Below are 19097 nucleotides of genomic sequence, written 5' to 3' on the forward strand. Positions count from 1 at the left end.
CAATGAAATACATGAATAAAGAGCCAGGGGGAAACTTTCCGGGACCCCCTGTTCCGTCAGCCGGAGCCGTCTCGACCCCTGCCCGTCCCCCTGCCCGGTGGGGCGGGGGGCGCCGGGGAGGGCCGGGCCGCGCTGCGCTGCCCTGCGCTGGCCGCCCGCCCGCGCCGCTCGCTGTGCCTGTGCGGGGCCCTAATAAAGCTATTTTGAAAGTGACCCCTCGGCCAGAGCGCGGGGAGGGAGCAGCGAGCCGGGCGCAGCTGTCCGGAATCATGACTGAAGATGACGGATTCCGTGGTGGTGGAGGGTCACGTCAAGTTGAGAGATGGGAAAAAGGTCCCTGCTCCCGGCGCCCCTTCGGCCCGGCCTCGCGGCGGGCCGGGGGTCCCCGATCGACGACCCCCTCCCCAAAAGGGGAGAGAGCTCGCTCTTCTCCCCCAGCCCCGGCTAACCATCTCCTTTTGCCTCTCGTTGCAGTGGAAGAGTAGGTGGCTGGTGCTGCGCAAGCCCTCCCCGGTGGCAGGTAAGAGGGCGTAGGGGACCCTGTCCCGTGGCGGGCGGCAGGCGCCGGGGCGTCCCTCACTGCTCCGCCTGGCCGTGGGGGGACGCGGTTCGGGGCCCCGGGGACAGGGAGGTTACCGGGCTCCCTCCCCTCGGCGTTAGTTGCTGCTGGAGATTACCCTCGGCGGGGCTCTCCTCGACCTGTCACTGCTCTTTTCTCTTCGTTTTTTGTTTTTTTTTTTTTTTGCTTTTTGGTTTTTGTGTTTTGTTGTGTTATTTTTTTGTTTGTTTTGTTTTAGTCGAGGGACTGGGCAATAAACTACCTGGCAAAGGACCAGGCGGCCAAAAGTAGAAGGCAGATATCGCCGGAGTCCGCCCGCCCCCCCACCTCCGGAGCGTGAAGAAGGCGGAGGCGAGGGGAGAAGCGCGGAGAGGAGCCGCAGGGCCCCGCGTCTCCTCCCGGCACCGCGACCGCGTTTTCCTCGGCCCGTCGCAGCCCCCGCTGCCGGCAGCCCGGGGCCGGTGCGCGGGTGTAACGCGTGTCCGCCGGGCGGCCGGCCGAGCCCGGGTGCGGCGCCGGTGTCGGAGCGAAGGCTTGAAGTAGCTTAATACCAGGCGCTGAATAAAACCAACGGGAAAGTTGACTTATTCAAGGCACAGTTTTTTGGTTTTGGTTCCCGTTTAAAATGCAATTTCTTTTTTTTTTTTTTTTTTTGAAACTATTATTATTTCTTCAGAGTGATTGGTGGCTGTAAAAATAAAAAAAAAAGCTGGCGTTGTAAGCTCGGTAGTTATTTTTGATCTGTGTTTTGACATGACATATCACTTCGATTTAAAAATAAAATGACATTTTGAATTAAAAAAATAATTTCCGTGCTTTCAAAGGGGAAACTGCAAATGTTATTCAAAGTCGATGTTTTACTGCTGGAGAGGGAAAAGTAGGTTTCAGGTTTCCCCATCGCTTGCTAACAGGGAAAAACATTTGGGCCCAAAAGTATGTCTTTCCAGGGCTAAATGCTGTCTATGCTTAGACAACGTGAATCTGCATTGCTGTGGAATGGATTATGGCATCTTCCCTGGGTTGTTGCTGGTAGACTGCAGGTTTCTTGGTAATTGAAGCTTCTCAGACCTAACTCCTTGTTACTTGAGTTGTTACAGTTACGTTAGAGGAGTCTTAAATGCCGATATCTTGGCTGAATCTGTTAAACTTCTCTGTGTGACTGGGCATCCGTTGATACTACAGCTAGTAACTAGACGTGTGAAGATAGGCCTAGATTTCTAACATGAGTAAGGCAGGTTTGAAGGAGGAAGATGAGGGAGCTTGCTCTGGAAACTTACTGACTGATAGTGTAGCTTATTCCTCAAACTCAGTATTTTATTCTAGCAAAATTAGCCAGATTTACCAGAAAAAGCCCCCAGTGATTTGCTTTTCTTGGTCTGTAAACTGTAGTTGTTCTTTCTTCAGACACACAACTGTGTTGCAGAATGCTTAAATACCATAGTTGCAGCTGTTTTCGCTAACAGGTGCGTGAAAACAATTGGGAGTCCATGCGGAGGTCCGCTTTAGTTAGCAGGCGGTTCAGTCTTTCAGTCGTTTTTCACCTCTTTGGAGACTTGCCAGGCCTTTGCCCAGCTGAGAGCTGCAGGGCATCTCGCCAGGGCTTGGAGCACCACACCCCAACATTCATAAAATGGTGCATGGGGGCTTCCTCCTTTGTGGTATGTAGGTCAGCTTAAGCTGTGGATGTTGCAGCTTTGATATTGACCATTAATTTCATTTACAGCTGAGTGCCATGTGATAGGAAGGTAACCTGGAGAAAGAGGAGTGCTCTTGTTACAAATGCAAAAGGTGGGAGAGGTCTCTCCCCTTTTCCTTGTCCTTTGGGTTTGCTTGTGAAGTGTGCTTTCCCCATGGGACCATGGCGCTTGAATTACTTTATTCTGTTGCATGGTTACTGTGTAATAAGCACCTCTAGGAAAGGGTTAAAAAAGAGTGGTGATATAAGCAAATATTAAAAAAAAAAAAAAAAAAAGTGTGGCACATAATGATTATTTAGCAATGGCTACTGTGTAACATTTAACTAGGAAACTTGAGCTGACACCAACAATCTGGCAGTGCAGTCTGCTCATCATTTAGTAGTTGAGTAATCTGTGAACTACTGTAAGAATTTCATTTGTGGTTCAGTATGTTCTAATGGAAATATAGATGACAATAGCCTCTTTAGTGTCTGTAGTATAGACAGCTATCATAGTGTAACTCCTAATGTTCAGACGTAATGATTCAGTCCCTTCCAGAGTCAGGGGAGTATTTGGAAAAATATTGAATTTTTGAAAAGTGAAACAGAGAAGACATTTTACTTGCCTCCTTATTTCTGAACCTGCAGGTTACCCTTGAAACATACCTTCAGTGTTTGCTTCCTGAAAACAATGACTGCAAACTACCTGGGAGTGGGAAAAAGAAACAGTTCTTACATTGACTTGATCAGACTGACCCTGCAGTTGTCTAAAGCATCTTTATGTTGAAGCAGAGTACTGAGAAATGTATTATATTCTATGTTCTGCCTCATCATCTCTGACAGTTTTGCTTCTTTTAGACTGTTTGCTCATGCTGGTGTACAAGGATAAATCTGAACGAGCAAAAGGACACAAGGAGAGGAGCAGCATGACCTTAGAAGACATCTGTGGCTTGGATCCTGGGCTCTCCTATGAGGGCTTGAATCACACACTTGCAATCATCTGTCTCTCTCAAGTTGTGATGCTGGGATTTGAGAACAAGGAAACAATGTATGCGTGGGATGTACGAATCCGCTACAGTTTGGGGGAAGGTAACCTTTGTCTTCTCACACTTTTGTTGCTGTCGTTGTTGTTTTTTTTTTTTCACCCAGTAGGGAAAAAAGCAAAGAAAAGCATAGCTAAAACGCAAATAACAAAGTACAGTTAAGGAAAAGACTGTCACTGTGAGGAGACTGGTCTTCCCCTTACATCTTACAGCAGATGTCCCTTATGACAGATTTTGATTACAGTACTGATGGCCAACTAGGAGAGCTCTTAACTTGGATTTTGATTTTGACACTGAAACTGTGTAGCTTTGAAGCAAAATGATCAAATTTCTACTTCTGGTCCTGCAATTTACTTGGAGATTTTGACAACAGGGTTCAGAAGGAGCCTGAATTCAGAGAAGCAGAGTCCTGAGTAGAACTTGGCTAGTTCAACCCCAGTTTTCTGAGCTGCTTACTAGCTGTTGCATTGATAATTCTTATTGCTGCTAGTGTCCCCTTTGAGGAAGGAATATCTTGCAATAAGGAGTGTCATTAGGCACGGTCTTTCTAGCTAACTTCACTCTTATACATCCTTTTATTTTATTTTGTTGGTTAGCAGCTCTAACATGTACAGTGCTGAACTGGGAGTGATAATATTGGTAATCCATAGTATCTGTCTTATATTTGTTTAGTCATAACTAGGGAAGGAGGGTAGGTGTGTGGGAGACACACATTAGCCATCTTAATCATTTGTTACATATGCTTTGCCATCTGTTGCATTTGTGGACTTGTTCCTTTGCAGTACATACATAGAAAGACAGCCTGGGATTTTTACAGTAATAAAATGTAGAAGTATCAGAAGAGATGTATGGATGTACCAGTTGGAGCTATCAAATACGAAGCCTTCCGTAAGAGGAAAGGCAAGAGACGGTTTCTGAACAACACGAGTGATTGGAGTAGTTGGTATGCTTTGATGATGTAGCTGTATTGTGTTCCAGTTCTATTTCTTTGCTAGATTTGGGATCTATGTACAGCATAGACTTGACCTAAAACCTGAAGGAGAATTTGAATTTGACAGGGTGGGTCTGGTTTTCACAATCTTGCACTGGTGCGGTGCTGGGATGGAGAGTGTATTTAATCTCAATCTGAGTGTGAGGGTTATGGTTGTGATAGGAGGATATGCAGAAGCAGCAGAGTTTTTTTTTAAAGGAAAGCTGTGAGAAAGACAGCTTCTACAAAGAAGTAAGAGAACAAGTGTGATTAGTTGAACTGGCAACAATTTGTAGAACGTTAATTGCAAAAAAGCTCAGGGGAAGGAGGATAAACCAGAGTATAGAAAACTTGTTCAGGTTTTTATTATCTTTCGGTGAAGGTTCAGCTGGGAGAAAGAAGCCAAATTAAAGTGAATCTCTAGTTTCACTAGACAGAAATAGAGAAGAGTGGAGATATATGAAGAGAGGATGGAGACATGTTTTATCTTAAAGAATAGGAAGGATGCCTTTGTGTGGTTTGGAAGTAAGGTGGCTGGATGATAAAAATAGACTAAGGACAGATGACTTCAGAGTCTGGGAAGCAAAAAAAAAAAAAAAAAAGAGGAGGGGAAGGAGTTGATGCTGTTTTTGAATGAAGACCACAGAATGGAAGTGTTTGCACTGGAGTTTCCAGTGTTTTCTCTCTGTTTGTAGCAGAGAGCAGAAGAGGTGGATGTGATTCCTGGAATAAAAGAAGCAGGATTAGAGAAAACAGTGGAATTAAATGACTTGAGGTATCTAAGTCTGGTGTGAGAACAGTGCTTGAGTCCACAGCTCTTTCTAAGGAAGTTAGTGTACTGCAGGTCAGTGACTAGCTGTGAAGATAAAAATATTAGCTAAAGGAAATTAGGAACTTCAATAGTACTTTTTGTTCATGGATGTGTTCAGCTATGTATCTTATTAATTTTTTTTTTTTTTCAGAGTAGGAGAAGTAAGTGTCTTGGGAGGCATTTGGGAAAAAAAAATAAAAATCACAATTCACCAAGAAAGCAGCACATGACAAAAATATTCATGTCCAGATCTATTTATTCCTCTACTTTGGCTTTGTTTGGATTTGAATATGCTGCGTTTTTTAATAGTGGTTTAGAATCTGAGCCTACAGCTCTTTGTTTTAAACAGCTGTTGTAACTTGCAACTGATTGTGTGAAGAGTGTGCTCCATTCCTCATTTATGAGGCTGAAAGAACCCTGATGCTTCTGCTCCCGTGGTTTAATTGCCAGCAAAATACTGAACAGAGTTAAGCGGACAGAGGGGGCCAAGTGGTGTTAAAGATTCTGTACTGAATATTATTCATCAAGGTGGTTTTGGTATCTTTTTCACAGTTGGTGTTTAAGCAGGCTGTGTAACAACTGTGTGCCCAAAAGGGGACATCGTGTGACTATTGATTCGCTCCCTAGCAGTACTACTGGCAAAGCTGTAAGTAGAGCTGTGGTTAGTTAGATCTCCTTGCACATTTCACTCGAATGACTTTGTGGCTAATTCTGCTGGAGCCTTAGGGAACTTACCAAATGCACGTCACAGACGAGGAGTTGACTTACAGCTAAAATGGTAACTAAGAATACAGCAAGTATTTAGATGAGAAGCAAGACTCTGACCTAGCTGAAATTTGTGATGCTTGAAGAAGCATAGGCAAGAGAAAGAGGAGAGTGGTTGTAACAAGTGAGACTTCCTGGAAGTTGCCTTGTAGATTTCATAGGCAGGTAGCTGTTTGTATGATCTTTGAATAACCAAAAGCTAAATCTATGTATTTCTTGATAAATGCTCCACTAAAAACCTCTGACTGGAAATGTAATGGCCTGATGCCTCTCTGTGCCAAGACAGATTTTTTTTTTTTTCATTTGTCTAATCACGAGATGAAAAAAATAGAGGAGTAGTGAAGGTCAAACCAGGTATTTGAGAGTTAGGTGCTTGCTCACTTAAATTGCTCCCTTTGAAACACGGTGAGATTTGAGCCCAATACCTTACTATTCAGAAAGCAACAGCTCTGGAGGAGAAGACGAGAGACCAGCCTAGAACAGCTGCTACTTTAGGTAAGGACCCTTGCAAGACAGGGGACACTGGAGCTGGGAGTTGAAGCTGAATTTTGTAAACTCGAGTGAGACAGCTGTTTCCTTATTTTTCCCCATTCTTTTGAAATTTCGGCTGTGAAATATGAATAATTAACTGACAACTAAGAGTGTTCATTACTTATGAATCACTTAATTTCCTAGTCATTTTAAATGTCTGGGCATCTACCATCACCAGCTCCCAAAAGATTCACAAAGTGGGAAAACATGATTTTTCCCATTTTACTGCTAGGGAAGGAGCAAAGCAGTTCATTAAAGGTTGCAAATGAATCAGTGTCAGAGGTCTGGTTAGAACATGCCTGCTTCCTTGAGCCTTGGCTTTTGGGCTCCTTGGGCACTGTTATACACCTGCGCATGCATGTAGGAAAGGAGAGGCACAGGATGCGTAGAGGAGGAGGCAGAAATAAACCCATGTAGTGATGCAAGGATGGAAGACGTATGACTGAAGTGTGGGCTGGATAACTGACTAAGTTGAGATAGGGAGTAGCCTGGAAGACTTAAGATAAATTAATGTAGCATTACAGTTTACTAATTTGTAGCATTAAACCAAGATATGTGTTGGGTTTTTTTTTTTCCAATCTTAAACTGGCATAATAGAGTAAAGATCTTATAGCTACTCACATGGGGCTGTCTGGGCTCTACTTGGATTCTTTATACTAGAGCCTCTTGGTGTGGGCAGTGTTTGGTCCACGTACCACAGCTGAACAGAATGACTTATGTAACATAAGTCATGCTACCTTACTTATATTTTCTATAGTAATTTTTTTTTCTTCCTTATCTGATAGTTCATAGATTTCAAGTTTTTGTAGCACCTGGCACTAAACTAGAGAGTGGGCCTGCTACCCTGCATTTCTGCAATGACATTCTCGTCCTTGTAAAAGACCTTCCTCCTAGTGTCATGGGTCAATGGAAGCTCTCAGATCTGCGTCGATATGGAGCTGTCCCAAATGGATTCATCTTTGAAGGGGGTACCAGGTGCGGCTTCTGTAAGTACAAATGGAACCTGTCTTCTAACAGTTGTTTGAAACCTTTTGTAGAAATGTAAATGCTAGTCTCATTCAAAGTGGATTTTGCAGAACCAGCTGTGCTGCTTTGTCACACAGGCAGCCTCACATCAGAGGGTCTGTCCTACTGAGTAGATTTCTGCAGGCTTCAACCCTTGTTTTCAGTAAAAATATGACTATGTGGAGTCCTGACTGAATATTGCCCCGTAGCTCTCCAGAAGACGTTTAGTCCACTGTTGCTATTGGTAAGCAAAATAAGGTAATGAAATTTTATGGCTTGTGTCAAGCAAGAGGTAAGGTAAAATGACATAATGTTCAGATTATTTAATTATGGTTAATTATTTTGTTGTTTGCAGAGGGCAAATGATACAGAGCTTTGAAGTTAAGGTGGCATCAAGGTTCTCATTGTGTAAATGCTAATGTCTAAATCCCATAGAGGACTTCTAGATCCTAAAAGTTGGGAACTTCTGTCTGTTCCCTTCCCTGTTACTAACTTTGTCACTTTATGGGACCATGAGATTCGTGAGGTCAAAATGAAAGCAAACAAGCTGAAGATAGTTTGTGTAGCCTGATAGCTAAGATACCCCTTTAGATGGGGAGAAATCTCTTGTTCTAATATCCAGTTCAGGACTTCTCACGTTCTTACTTCAGATAAAATGCAAAGCTCCTATTCAAGAGCTGAAAAGGAAAGATAATTAATGCACCAGTATAATGTAATATACATCATTAGAAAACATAAGGTTTTAACTTCAAAAACAGAGTTTGAAGCCTTGCTGAATCGATGATCTGTGAGTGCAAGCGGGTATGCAGATTGCCAGTTGTGAAGTTTGTCTTGCATACTGAAATGTGAAAACAATGGATTTCTTCAATTGCCACACTGAAAAAACAGAAGGTTTCAGAGTTGATCCAAATCTGAAGATATTCTTCCTTGGGACTTTTCACAAAATTTGGTGAGGAAGGAGAAAAATTTTTTTTTGATACTCTAGTGAGGGATTTTCTTTTTGTCTGTTGAAAAGTACAGAGCTGAGTTACAAAGATGGTAAATATGGCCTTAACTGTTGAATCCTGATTTAAGACACTTGTTTTCAAAGTGGAAGATTCTGGTGCAAATCTCTCCCTGCCTAATTCAGAGGCTGGGGTTAAAGAAGGGTGTCCAGCATCTGAAGGAACGGATTATAGGTATAGCTTGTGAGGAAACCAATCCGCTTTCTTTTAAGGTTATTCTGTTTCAGTTGAAAAGTGGCATGGGAACTACAACACAAATGTCTTGTTACCTAGTGGTGTGGTTTGGACTGCGAGATAGGTAACTGGTTATAGAGCATAAGAGAGAGTCAGCATAGCCACCTTTTCCCCCTCTCGTAGGTAATGCAATTGACGTGGGCTAAAGTCGAATCTGCAGCTCAGTGCAGGTCTGCCAACGCCTGCAGTTTTGGTGTGAACAGTTTATTTTTCCATGCAGAATAAAGCAGTTGTTCATTCCTGTCTCTGTGTGGAAGTACCACTTTAAATGCAAGCTGGACTTCTGATAAATGTGCGCACTGCTATGCTGACATAATTTGGGTCTGCTTTTTGAATTATTAACTGAAAATAGAAAACTTAATTTTGAACTAAACACTTCAGAATGCTTACAGGGAGAAAATTCCCCAAAGTTGAAACACAGTGTGTTTTTTCTCTTTTAAAAAGCTACTGCTGTTTCTGGAAAGCCTGTGTAGAGTACTAGTTTTTGAACTAATGAAATCTGAAATAATTTAACTATGGAAAACTTACATTAAAAAAAAAAAAACAGGGAGCTGAAGTAGAAATGCTAAGCAATCTTTAAGTAAGATTAGCAGTGATTAGGTATGTAGATTATATAAATTATCAACATAATTCCTCAAATGAGGGAATATAAGACTTAAAATATTTGAGTAATTGGTAGCCCTGAGGCTCTCTACGGAAGCAGAGCCTCTGTAATTTTTATTGAGTAAGCGGTGCAGCAGCACTGTGATATGTTGGATTTGGATTTTCCTTTGAATCTTAATGCAGTTGCCCCAAAGGAAGAAGACAGTAATCTCTTACTAATAAGGGCTTCATATATTTTTGGCTTGATTTTTGGAGTATATAGCTGATTGCAAATGGAGTACCTGTGAAGTCCAAGCATGTGCTTTATGCGGACTTTCATTAAAATATGGAATGAGATGAAATAATGTTCTGAAGGCTATCCAAAAGTGGAAATGACTAGCGCAAAATGATGGACTTATGTTCTTTTTTTTTTTAAAAAAAAAAAAAGAACAAAAAAAATCCAATTGTTTTTTTCTTTCATGCTTTTTCCACAAGGACTGGCTAGTACTCACTGACAAAGCATTTGCAACACACATTGTCTGAAGAGTCCATTTCTTAGATATACTGCAGTTTTGAGAGGGATGTTGTGATAGGGTATGAAGAACAGATACACAGGACTCCTTAGTATATGTGATTTTCATAATGATGTTAATGAATGAATACGACTTCAGCTCTGATTTTCATTCCTGAAAGCATAAGAGCAAGGAGACATTTGCAGATCAAGATGAAATGTGCTGATTTATTTAACACCCATTCTGTATGAGAGGATCTTTCTTTTGTGGCTGCTTGAACCAAAACATTTAGAAAATGCCTGGATCGCTACTAGAACTGAGTACTTCATCTGCTTATTTGTGCTGATTATATTCATAGAATCATTTAGGTTGGAAAAGACCTTTAAGATGACGGAGTTCAACTGTAAACCAAACACTATCAGGTCCACCACTAAACCATGTCCTTAAATACCACATCTACATGTCTTTTAAATACGTTCTGGAATGGTGACTCAACCACTTCCCTGGGCAGCCTGTTCTGATGCTCGACAACCCTTTTGGTGAAAAAGTTTTTCCTATTATCCAATCTAAACCTCTTCTGGTGTGTGTTAGCCAACACCCACCTGGTTACAACCTTCTTTCAGGCAGTTGTAGACAACTTGCAACTAGCCAGTAAATTTCTGCTGTGGTGCTTACTGTTAATAGTCAAACCACCTCAATGTGTGACATGGCTGCAAGGAGGTGCACAGGATGAGGCTGGATTTCTAAACACAGTGCTGTCAGGAATAATGGATGAATAAAGAAGCCTCTCTAGTGTTTAGTATAAGACCTTACTCCCTGGAAAGATTCCTCAAGGGTGTAAGGACAGCTGATATTACTCTAGTAATTTTCATGACATTATGAGCTCTGCAGATGAGGAAAGAAGACGATCTGCAGGAGATAAGTAGCAAGAAATTTGATAGCTGAGCCAGTCTCTTTCCTGCAAGGTTCTTATCTGCTTGAAGGCATCTCCACCACAGCTTCCTGGGAGGCCTGATAGAGCCTCAGTTGTATGGCTTCTATAAATCTTGTGTTCATCCATTTAATATTTGATGTTAGAGGATTGCCTGTGTCCAGATATCTGAATATAGCATCTCTACAGGCACTCTTTTGAAATCACCTAACTTCCAAGCATTCAGCAACAAAGCATTGAAGATATAAGCATGAAGAATAGAAGGTATGTTTCAGTAGGATCTAGCTAACATACTCAGTCCTAAATTATTGTGTTTAATAAAACCTGTCTGTTCTCTTCATCTGTTTTTGTAATGAAATGGATCTATATTATTATGTACTGTTATGATCAGTATTTATGATTGGAATGGAATATATTAGATTATTAGTATATCACCCTACAGTTCTGTCTTGCACATCTTATGTTGTTAAAGATGTATATTTCCCAGACCAGTAAGTAATATGAACTGTTTTTATGTGATATAAAAAATGTTCAGTAGCCTGTATGGTGAATATAGGCCACCTCAGTTTGTTCATTTCACTGTCATTGCAGTATTTAGGGAATAACAGTTTTGGTCTTTTTATTCTTAATTGGGTTTTGTAGTAAATGTTAACATACTTTATAACATTACTAAATACTAGGAACTTTCATTTACTGTTAACTGGTTTAAAAGAAAATTTATGCTTTAAAACGTAGAATATCACCAGTTTACACTAATACTTGAATTTTGAAAGCTGACAAATAAATGAACAAAAATACTCACCTGAAATAACTTTGTCAGTTATCGCTTAGTTATTTGATACTACAAATGGATGCTGTAACTTATTTTGAAAGATTAGTGGTGTTTCAGGACAGAGAATTTGCTGTAGCAGTTATGTTATTAAAGTGTTGATGAGACACTGCTGGATGTCACAAATGCCTGAATATCACAGAATGCTTGAGGGTGGGAAGGATTTCTGGAGCTTTCCTTGTCCAACTTCCCTGCTTAAAGCAGGGTCAGCTAGAGCAGTTTGCCCAGGACCATATCCAGTTAGCTTTTGCATATGTCCACGGATGGGCACTCCATGACCTCTGTAAGCAACTACTTCCCATGTTCTGGTGTATCAGCTGCTCCTCCCAGTTTTGTATCTTCTGCAAACTTGCGTCATCCAGGTCATTAATTAAGATGTTAAGTAGCATTAACCCCAAGATTGATCTCTTGCATATGCCAGTAGAGACTGGCCTCCAGCTGGACTTTGTGCTGCTGACCATACCCCTTTCAGCCTGGCAGTTAGCCAGTTTTCAGCCCACCTCACCGTTCACTTACCTAGTTTGCCCTTGATCAGTTTGTCAAGGAATATATTATAGGAGATGGTGCTGAAATCTTTGCTAAAGTCAAAGCAAATAATATCTTCTGCTTCATCCATCAAGCTAGTCGTTTTATCAAAGACTATGAGATTGGTTGAGCATTGTTTCCCTTCTGTAAATCCATACTGACTACTTCCAGTCAGCATCTTGGAAATAGCTTATAGGATTATTTGCACTATCACCTTCCCAGAGAAGTTGTGGATGCCCCATCCCTGGAAGTGTTCAAGGCCAGGTTAGATGAGGCTTTGGGCAACCTGGTGTAGTGGAGGATTTCTCTGCCCATGGCAGGGTGGTTGGAACTAAATGATCTTTAAGGTCCCTTCCAACCCTAACCATTCTATGATTCTATGATTCCTTGGTCTGTGGTTCCCTGAATTCTCCTTCTTGAAGGCAGAAATGACGTCTGCTTCCCCCTGCTCCCCAGCCCTCAGGCACACCAGTCCGTTCCTCAATCTCCGTGACCTTTCAAAGATAATAAAGAATGTCACTGCAATGACAGTAGCCAGCTCCTTGGCACCTGTGAATTCATCCCATAAGGCCCCATGGACTTGAGTATGTTCAGTTTGTTTAAATGTTCCTTAACCTGGTCCTCTTCCACTAAGGGAAATGACATTTTTCTAGATTTTCCCAGAAGTCTTAAAGGCCTGGGATTCCTGATGCAGGCATTGAATCTGTCAGCAAAGACCAAGGTGAAGATGACCTATAGTACCTCAGCCTTTTGCATGGCCTTTGTCACCAGGTCCACCATCCTGTTCAGCAGCAGGCTGATGTTTTCCCTAGTTTTTCTTTTGCTGATGATATACTTGCAGAAGGCCTCCTTGTTGCCTTTCACATTCCTCCTGAGATTCAATTCCAGTTAGTTAGGTTTCCTAACCCAGTTCCTATGTGTTTGTACGGTGTGTCTGTATTCCTCCTGCATCATCTTGGTCACCCTACTTCTACTGTATGTATGCTTTCTTTTTATGTTTGAGTTTTGTATGGAGTTCCATGTTCATCCATTCAGGCTTTCTTGCCACGTTTGCTTGGCTTGAACTTGCAGGAGGTGATCCTTGAAAATCAGCCAGCTCTCCTGGATCCTACTTCTCACCAAGCCTGTATCACGTGGGATTCTTCCAAGTAAACTCCTGAACAGGTCAAACTCTACTCTTGCAGACTGATTCTAGGAAGTGGGAGTGAAGCTGTTTTGGGTCCCTAGGTAAGCAGTTAAGAAAACAAAACTGGACTCTTCTTCCATGTGTGTTGCTTAACTGGAGAGAACACTCTAAAACATCACCAGAAAAGATGAAGCGGTGGTAGTGTTGCTCTGCATGTCTTTTCTGGCTGCCATATGGAGTGGGAAACCCAGGTTCCTGGCCTTCTTCAGCCTGCAGGGCTTCAAATCTTTGTTTTCCTCCTGAGGAGCGGTTGGCACTCACTGAAAGAACAGCCCGCTATAAGGCCTGGAAGTTGCCTCGCTGTGTAACATGAGGCATGTGAATCACTGGGATCAGAAGGGAAAAATGGAGTCTTATCTGTAGCCTTGAGACTCGGAGCACAACTGCAGGGACAAACCCTAGATTCTGGACAATGCTCCTAGATTCTGTTCACTGGTTCTAAGCTTAAATGCTTTGTTCCCAAACTTAAATCTTAGTTATATAAGAAAGCCCAGAAATAATGGAGTAAATAGCCCTTCATTTATCTTCTTTAGTTAAATTGTGGCATTTCTTCTGTAACTTGCTCTAGAGTAGATGCAATTGCCGTGCTCCAAGAACTTAAACTGATTTAGTTTAAATCTAGGGCTTATTGAGTGTTACTGTATCTTATCTCCACATTACAGAAAACCTAAATGGTTCAACGCATAGGTCAGGGTGCCAGATGCATAAGGAACATGTAGTATGAAATGTGGATGAATGATATAAGTGCGAAACTGTAGGTGATGGAGCTTGAAGCACCTGAATTACTATTGTTATGCTTTTTTCCTCTCCCCCATTAAGATTACACTAATTTCTGGTGCAAAATGATACAGATGTAAAAAGGAGCAAATATGATCCTTTACCTTTCAAGGGGAACTTTTCTGATTCTGGGGAGATATTCTGCATTTCTTGATATACCATTAATTAAAATGATATTCGAAGTTGTGATGAGGCATATACAAATAAAGAAGCTGGCTTCTGAATGACTGTCAGCTGTTTCTGAAGGTCCAACATTGTTTTGAACACTGGTGTTGTCATGACTCTGTCCTTTAAAAAGAATCAAAGTGTGAACTAGACTTAAAATGTGGCCTTGAGTTTTGTAGAGCCTTTTAAATCTATGATGTTTTTAATATTTTAAAAATTTTCAACCTAGCTTGTTGTACCAACATTGTCCTTTAGTGTAATGTTCGCTCTCCCTCTCTCTCTCCCCTCTCTTTGTCCCCCTCCCATGCTTACCTCTCTAAATATTTGTAGAGTATTTATTTATGCTTTCTGTCACTTTTGCTTTGTTAAACAAACTCAGCTATTTATATTCCCTGTAGGATACATGAGCTCATCAGTAACTCTCCAGTGTACCTGTTTTTAAGTATGAATTAACCTTTTTTTTGATTACAGGAGACCATAATTACAGACAAATACTTTGGAAAGGGTCTCACTACATTGTTGAGCATTATATTGTTGTTTCTTTTTTCTTAAGAAATGTCTATCTTGATAGCTGAGACCCTTCAGTTGCCATGGAAGGGTGTTTTTTCCTCTTCCCCTTCACGTGTGTGTTCAAAGGGAAGACCATCATATTCGTTTTGGTACAAAACAGCCTGCCAAGATTGGAAACTCTTTACATATTAAGTTCAAGCTTATCTTGTTAAAACAGCTGATGCTTTTAACTGAGCACTTAGGCACATCTGCAAGCATAACAACATTTAAATATGTGTTTAGTTTGAGTATTTGGTTTAATACTGCCACTAGAAGAAAATGCTTTTTGTAAACAGGACCTAAATAAAAACATAACTGGTTATTTGTGACAGAAAAACGTTGGTAAAGGGAAAGACCATCTTTCTCCAGGTATCTGACTCTTTTACCTCATTTCTCCGAAATTTTTGAGGAACAGGATAAACAAATAGTGCCCAGGAAAAAAAACCCAAAACTGGTATGTTAATACAGAAGTTGTTTTAATTCCTAAATGAAAGCACTCTTTATTACCCTGTTATAGAAACATCATATGCTATTATGCAGACTCTATTATTAGTGTTACTCTCCTGTAGGTTAAACCATATCTTTGCTCCCACCAACCTCGCTTACTTTGGATATCTCTGAGGTAGAACTGAGGCCTAAAAGGATCTGATTCTGTTTTAGCTTTCTGTTCCTTGCTTCCTCACAAAATGTTTCATAACTATAAAATACTTAGTTACTCAGTATGGATTTTGTTCAACACCGAATACTTTAGTGCTCAATCCAGGTAGAGGGAAACTATCTGAGATAATGCTGAGATTTCGAACATTCAATCTAGGTGCATTTTCAAGATGAATAACACCAGGTTATTCTTAAATGGGAAAAAAAGCATTTACATTTTGGACCTCTCTTGCTCTTAACATCATAATTGTATGTCTAGAGATTAGAAAATCCTATCTTCTGCTTCTGACAACTGCAAATAAGTTCATCTCTGGGGCAAAATTTGGCTCCCCCTGCCCCCAGCCTCTCTGTAGCTGAAGCTCAGTCATTGGAAAGAGGGAGCATCTCACTTTCCTAATTCGCTAGCTCAATTAGTGTGCACTGATTAAAATGACCGGTAGCTGGGATAATCTTACTTTGGAGGTCAGTGTGAAAAAGTTCAAGTAAGGTAACAGAAGGGCATGTTAATGCTGTGGGAATTCAGGCTCACCAATGTTCAAGTACTTCAGGATTAGCTTCCAGAGCCTAGTTTGACCCTGCCTCATATTTTCTAACAGCGTCTCCTAGAAAACAGGAACCTGTAGAACTCTTGGTGCCCTTTAATGATACTGCTGCTGCTAGCTGCAGAATAAGCAGGAGTATTTCTGTGATCTTTTTGATGTTTTGATGAAATTAGGTGTTTCTTTCTTTCTTTCTAAGCAAGTGGTTCTTAAAGTCATTCTGAAATACTGGAAATGGCTACTAGTATATCTAGAAGGGCCAAACGAGAAGAGGAGTCCTATCACAAATGGGAATTGATTTGAAAATTAGAAGCAGTAGAAGTGGTTGAACTGGGGCAACATCTGGTATTTTTTGAGAGATTCTGGGTTGTACAGATTAAAACATCTGTTTATGTGCAGGTATCATTCTGTTGCTGTCTCCTACTTAGGCTTACTGCAGACAACAAACATCTTGTTTTTAATAGTCGTGCCCAAGTCCGAGTTCGCAATAATAGGAACACCCATTGTCATCTTCACCAGAGAGAAGAGCAGCCTGAGCCATGCAGCCTGAGATCCCTTCTAAAGGGGGTTTCTTAAGGCTGGTTAGACAGCACGATGAGTGCCGTAGACTGAACTGCTGTAGTTTGTATGTGTCCTGTAGCTAAAAGACTTCAGGCTCTAGCATTGGCTGGCACCTGTTAGGAGGAATAGTTCATGAAGAGACTGACTCTTCTTCCCTACTTTCACACACAGTACAGAGGTTTAAGTAATTTTTGGTTATTGTGCATTTTCAGGATGCATTTGCCCATGGGCTTGTTTTTTTAATATGATAAGTTAAAATCAAACATTAGCAAGATTTAATAATACTTGGAAGTTTTATAAAATTGGCAACTTCTCTTGATCATTTGGGAGACTGTACAATGCTTTACTGCTAACTGCCACAGAGAACCGGCTTAGTGTTTCAGCCTTGTGCAAGTGGTTGCAGGCTGCTTTTCACCAGGTCTCTTATCCCATGGAGAGAATGAGTGAGGGAGCTCTTCAGTCTGCTAAACAGCTGCACGGTATTACAGTGATGCATACCACGTATTCCTCGGCTTCCAAATGCTTGTGCACCAAATCTCTTCCAACACATGACTGAGATGTGTAATTTCTAGTAGGGAATTTCTCTGCTTTCTCAAGAAAGCAGAAAAGAAATGAAATTACTGACTTTTATGTATGCTTTTAAAACATAACTTAGTTAAGCCTTACCTATTCATTCATCTTATCTAATGTCTTTTGCAAGGACACCCAGACTTCTTCCTTCCCTTGCAATCTAGTTCTACCTAGGAAAACAAGAAAGGAGACATTTCCTATGAGAGTTGTTCAGTGATTGCAGTGATCATGTGAATAAGAGAATCTGCAAAAAATATTTTACGCATATGTGTATATTGGATTTGTATCTACGTGCATGTGTGTACACTGTTTGTACTAGCTATATAAAGGCTGTTACATTTGTTTTTGAGATTTCCAAATGTGTGATAGTTCTTTGCAGAAATCATCCTTTGAGTAAAGCAGACAGCTCACATGCACACATTTACTTTCTCTTTTCCATTAAAGTCAAAAGTTTGTAGAGCCTCTTAGGAAATTATGACTCGACAATAGTGATAAAAGAACAAAATGGTCCAGATATACTCTTTATGTACAGAAATATTTGAGGAATCTTATTTTCCTGTGTGGCAACATGAATGTATAGGATTCTGCTGACTTTTCAAGTCATGTAGTTCATCACTGGGCTTGAGGTACGAATATCCTCTGTCATGTCATCTCTGTCCTGCTTGCTTATTGTGCATGAGATGGGAAGGTCATTTGTTCAGAGCCCAGCAAAGCCTTGTGCTGCCCTGCACCCTCAAGGAAGGCATGTCTTCTGGCATCAGTGTGGTTCATCGGGGAAGAGTCATACCATCTAAGATTAGACAAACTGATTTCCCTATACTTCATCTACTCTGTGGGAGGAGGAGAAGGCAGCTCAAAAAAAGAGTTGAATTTTAAATAAATCCTGAATACCTACTTTGCACCCAGCTTTTTCTAATACAGTGTTCTCTTGACTCTTTGGCATCTCTTGGGAAGGGGGAATGGGACAGGACTGTGAATGAGTCACCACCAGAAACTTTCATACCTGTCAGACTGTGTGGTTAGTTTTGTAATCGCCTAGATGGTCTTTATATTGAAGCCAGAGTGTGTATATGTGCCATAAGAAAACATGAGACAAACTTGTTTTTAAAAACAATAACAGAAAACAATGCCACCAGAGTTAAGTAGGCTTTCTGCTGGTTTATGTTTCATGAGCTAGCGTGTGTTCATCTTTTCAGTTGCTTAAACATAGCTTTTAACATTTGTCTATCCCGAGTCTCGAGTAATATGTTTGAAACCTTTTACTCTGGAAATGATTGGCAAGCCAGCCTTTAAGTACCAATTTGACTTCTGCCCCTGAGTGCATTCTAATTCCTGTTGGATTTATAGCAATTCACCAAATGAAATAAACTTGACCAGGAACAGGATTTCTGGGTTTTGGCTGGAGAAATTTTGATCGGTTAGATCTGAAGTGGAGTAAATGTGGTGGAGTGACAAATCAGGTTATAAAGATGCTGCTAACGGTGTTGTCTTGAACAGATTTAAGCAGAGCAGACAGAGACTTAGACGTGACATAAATTCAGAATGATTAAAGAGAACGGACCAGAATCTGCTTTTCTTAGAGTGGTCAATTTACTGCTTGCTGGCAATATCTAATTTACTAAAATAGTTACTTTGTTTGTGGTTCACTCTTTATTATCCCCTTTGCTTGAATCTCATAGCCCTTTGTAAAGCAGTTAAAAGTGTATCCATTGCTTAAGTGAAATGTGAATATCCTGTTGGATATGACAGGGCGTATGTGTGGAAAGTGATGGGGATGCAGACATTCTGGTCAAGACCAGCTCTGCTGCTTTAAATAAAATTGGCAAAAATATATATGCAACTCAGAACTGGCTGTAGACATGCAGAAGTCAAACTTATAGCCAGATTAGGGGCCTGAGTCCCTCGGAAATACGCAAATCCCTGCTGCAGGTCTCAGATTTAGTATTGTGGTTTTCAAGTATGCATGACTCTGCTGAACTGGCAACTCTTCTTAAAGGCCTATATAATAATTTAATTTCATTTTGTATCTGGTTATTGTATTTTTTTCCTGAAGTCACTGTTTACTAGGGTGGTCTTTTGCCTGGTGTTTTAAGATAATCAAAAAGGTCAACTAGTCT

At 40.9% G+C, this 19097-nt stretch overlaps 1 protein-coding gene across 4 annotated transcripts in view; it reads left to right on the top strand.

Moving 5' to 3' along the window:
- The first annotated feature begins 279 nt into the window (after positions 1-279).
- Positions 280-19097, top strand: part of DOK7 (docking protein 7) — a 69454-nt gene continuing 50636 nt past the window's right edge. For 2 of the 4 annotated variants that reach the window (XM_086612182.1, XM_086612184.1), the window contains exons 1-4: positions 280-333; positions 475-520; positions 3078-3323; positions 7140-7340. In XM_086612182.1, the coding sequence (XP_086468308.1) occupies positions 280-333; positions 475-520; positions 3078-3323; positions 7140-7340 (547 nt within the window). Of the gene's footprint in view, positions 521-3077; positions 3324-7139; positions 7341-19097 lie in introns of all 4 variants that reach the window. The other 2 variants (XM_086612185.1, XM_086612181.1) reach the window with 2 other exon arrangements.

The sequence above is a fragment of the Tauraco erythrolophus genome, chromosome 5, assembly GCF_009769465.1.
Source record: "Tauraco erythrolophus isolate bTauEry1 chromosome 5, bTauEry1.pri, whole genome shotgun sequence".
Lineage (NCBI taxonomy): Eukaryota > Metazoa > Chordata > Aves > Musophagiformes > Musophagidae > Tauraco > Tauraco erythrolophus.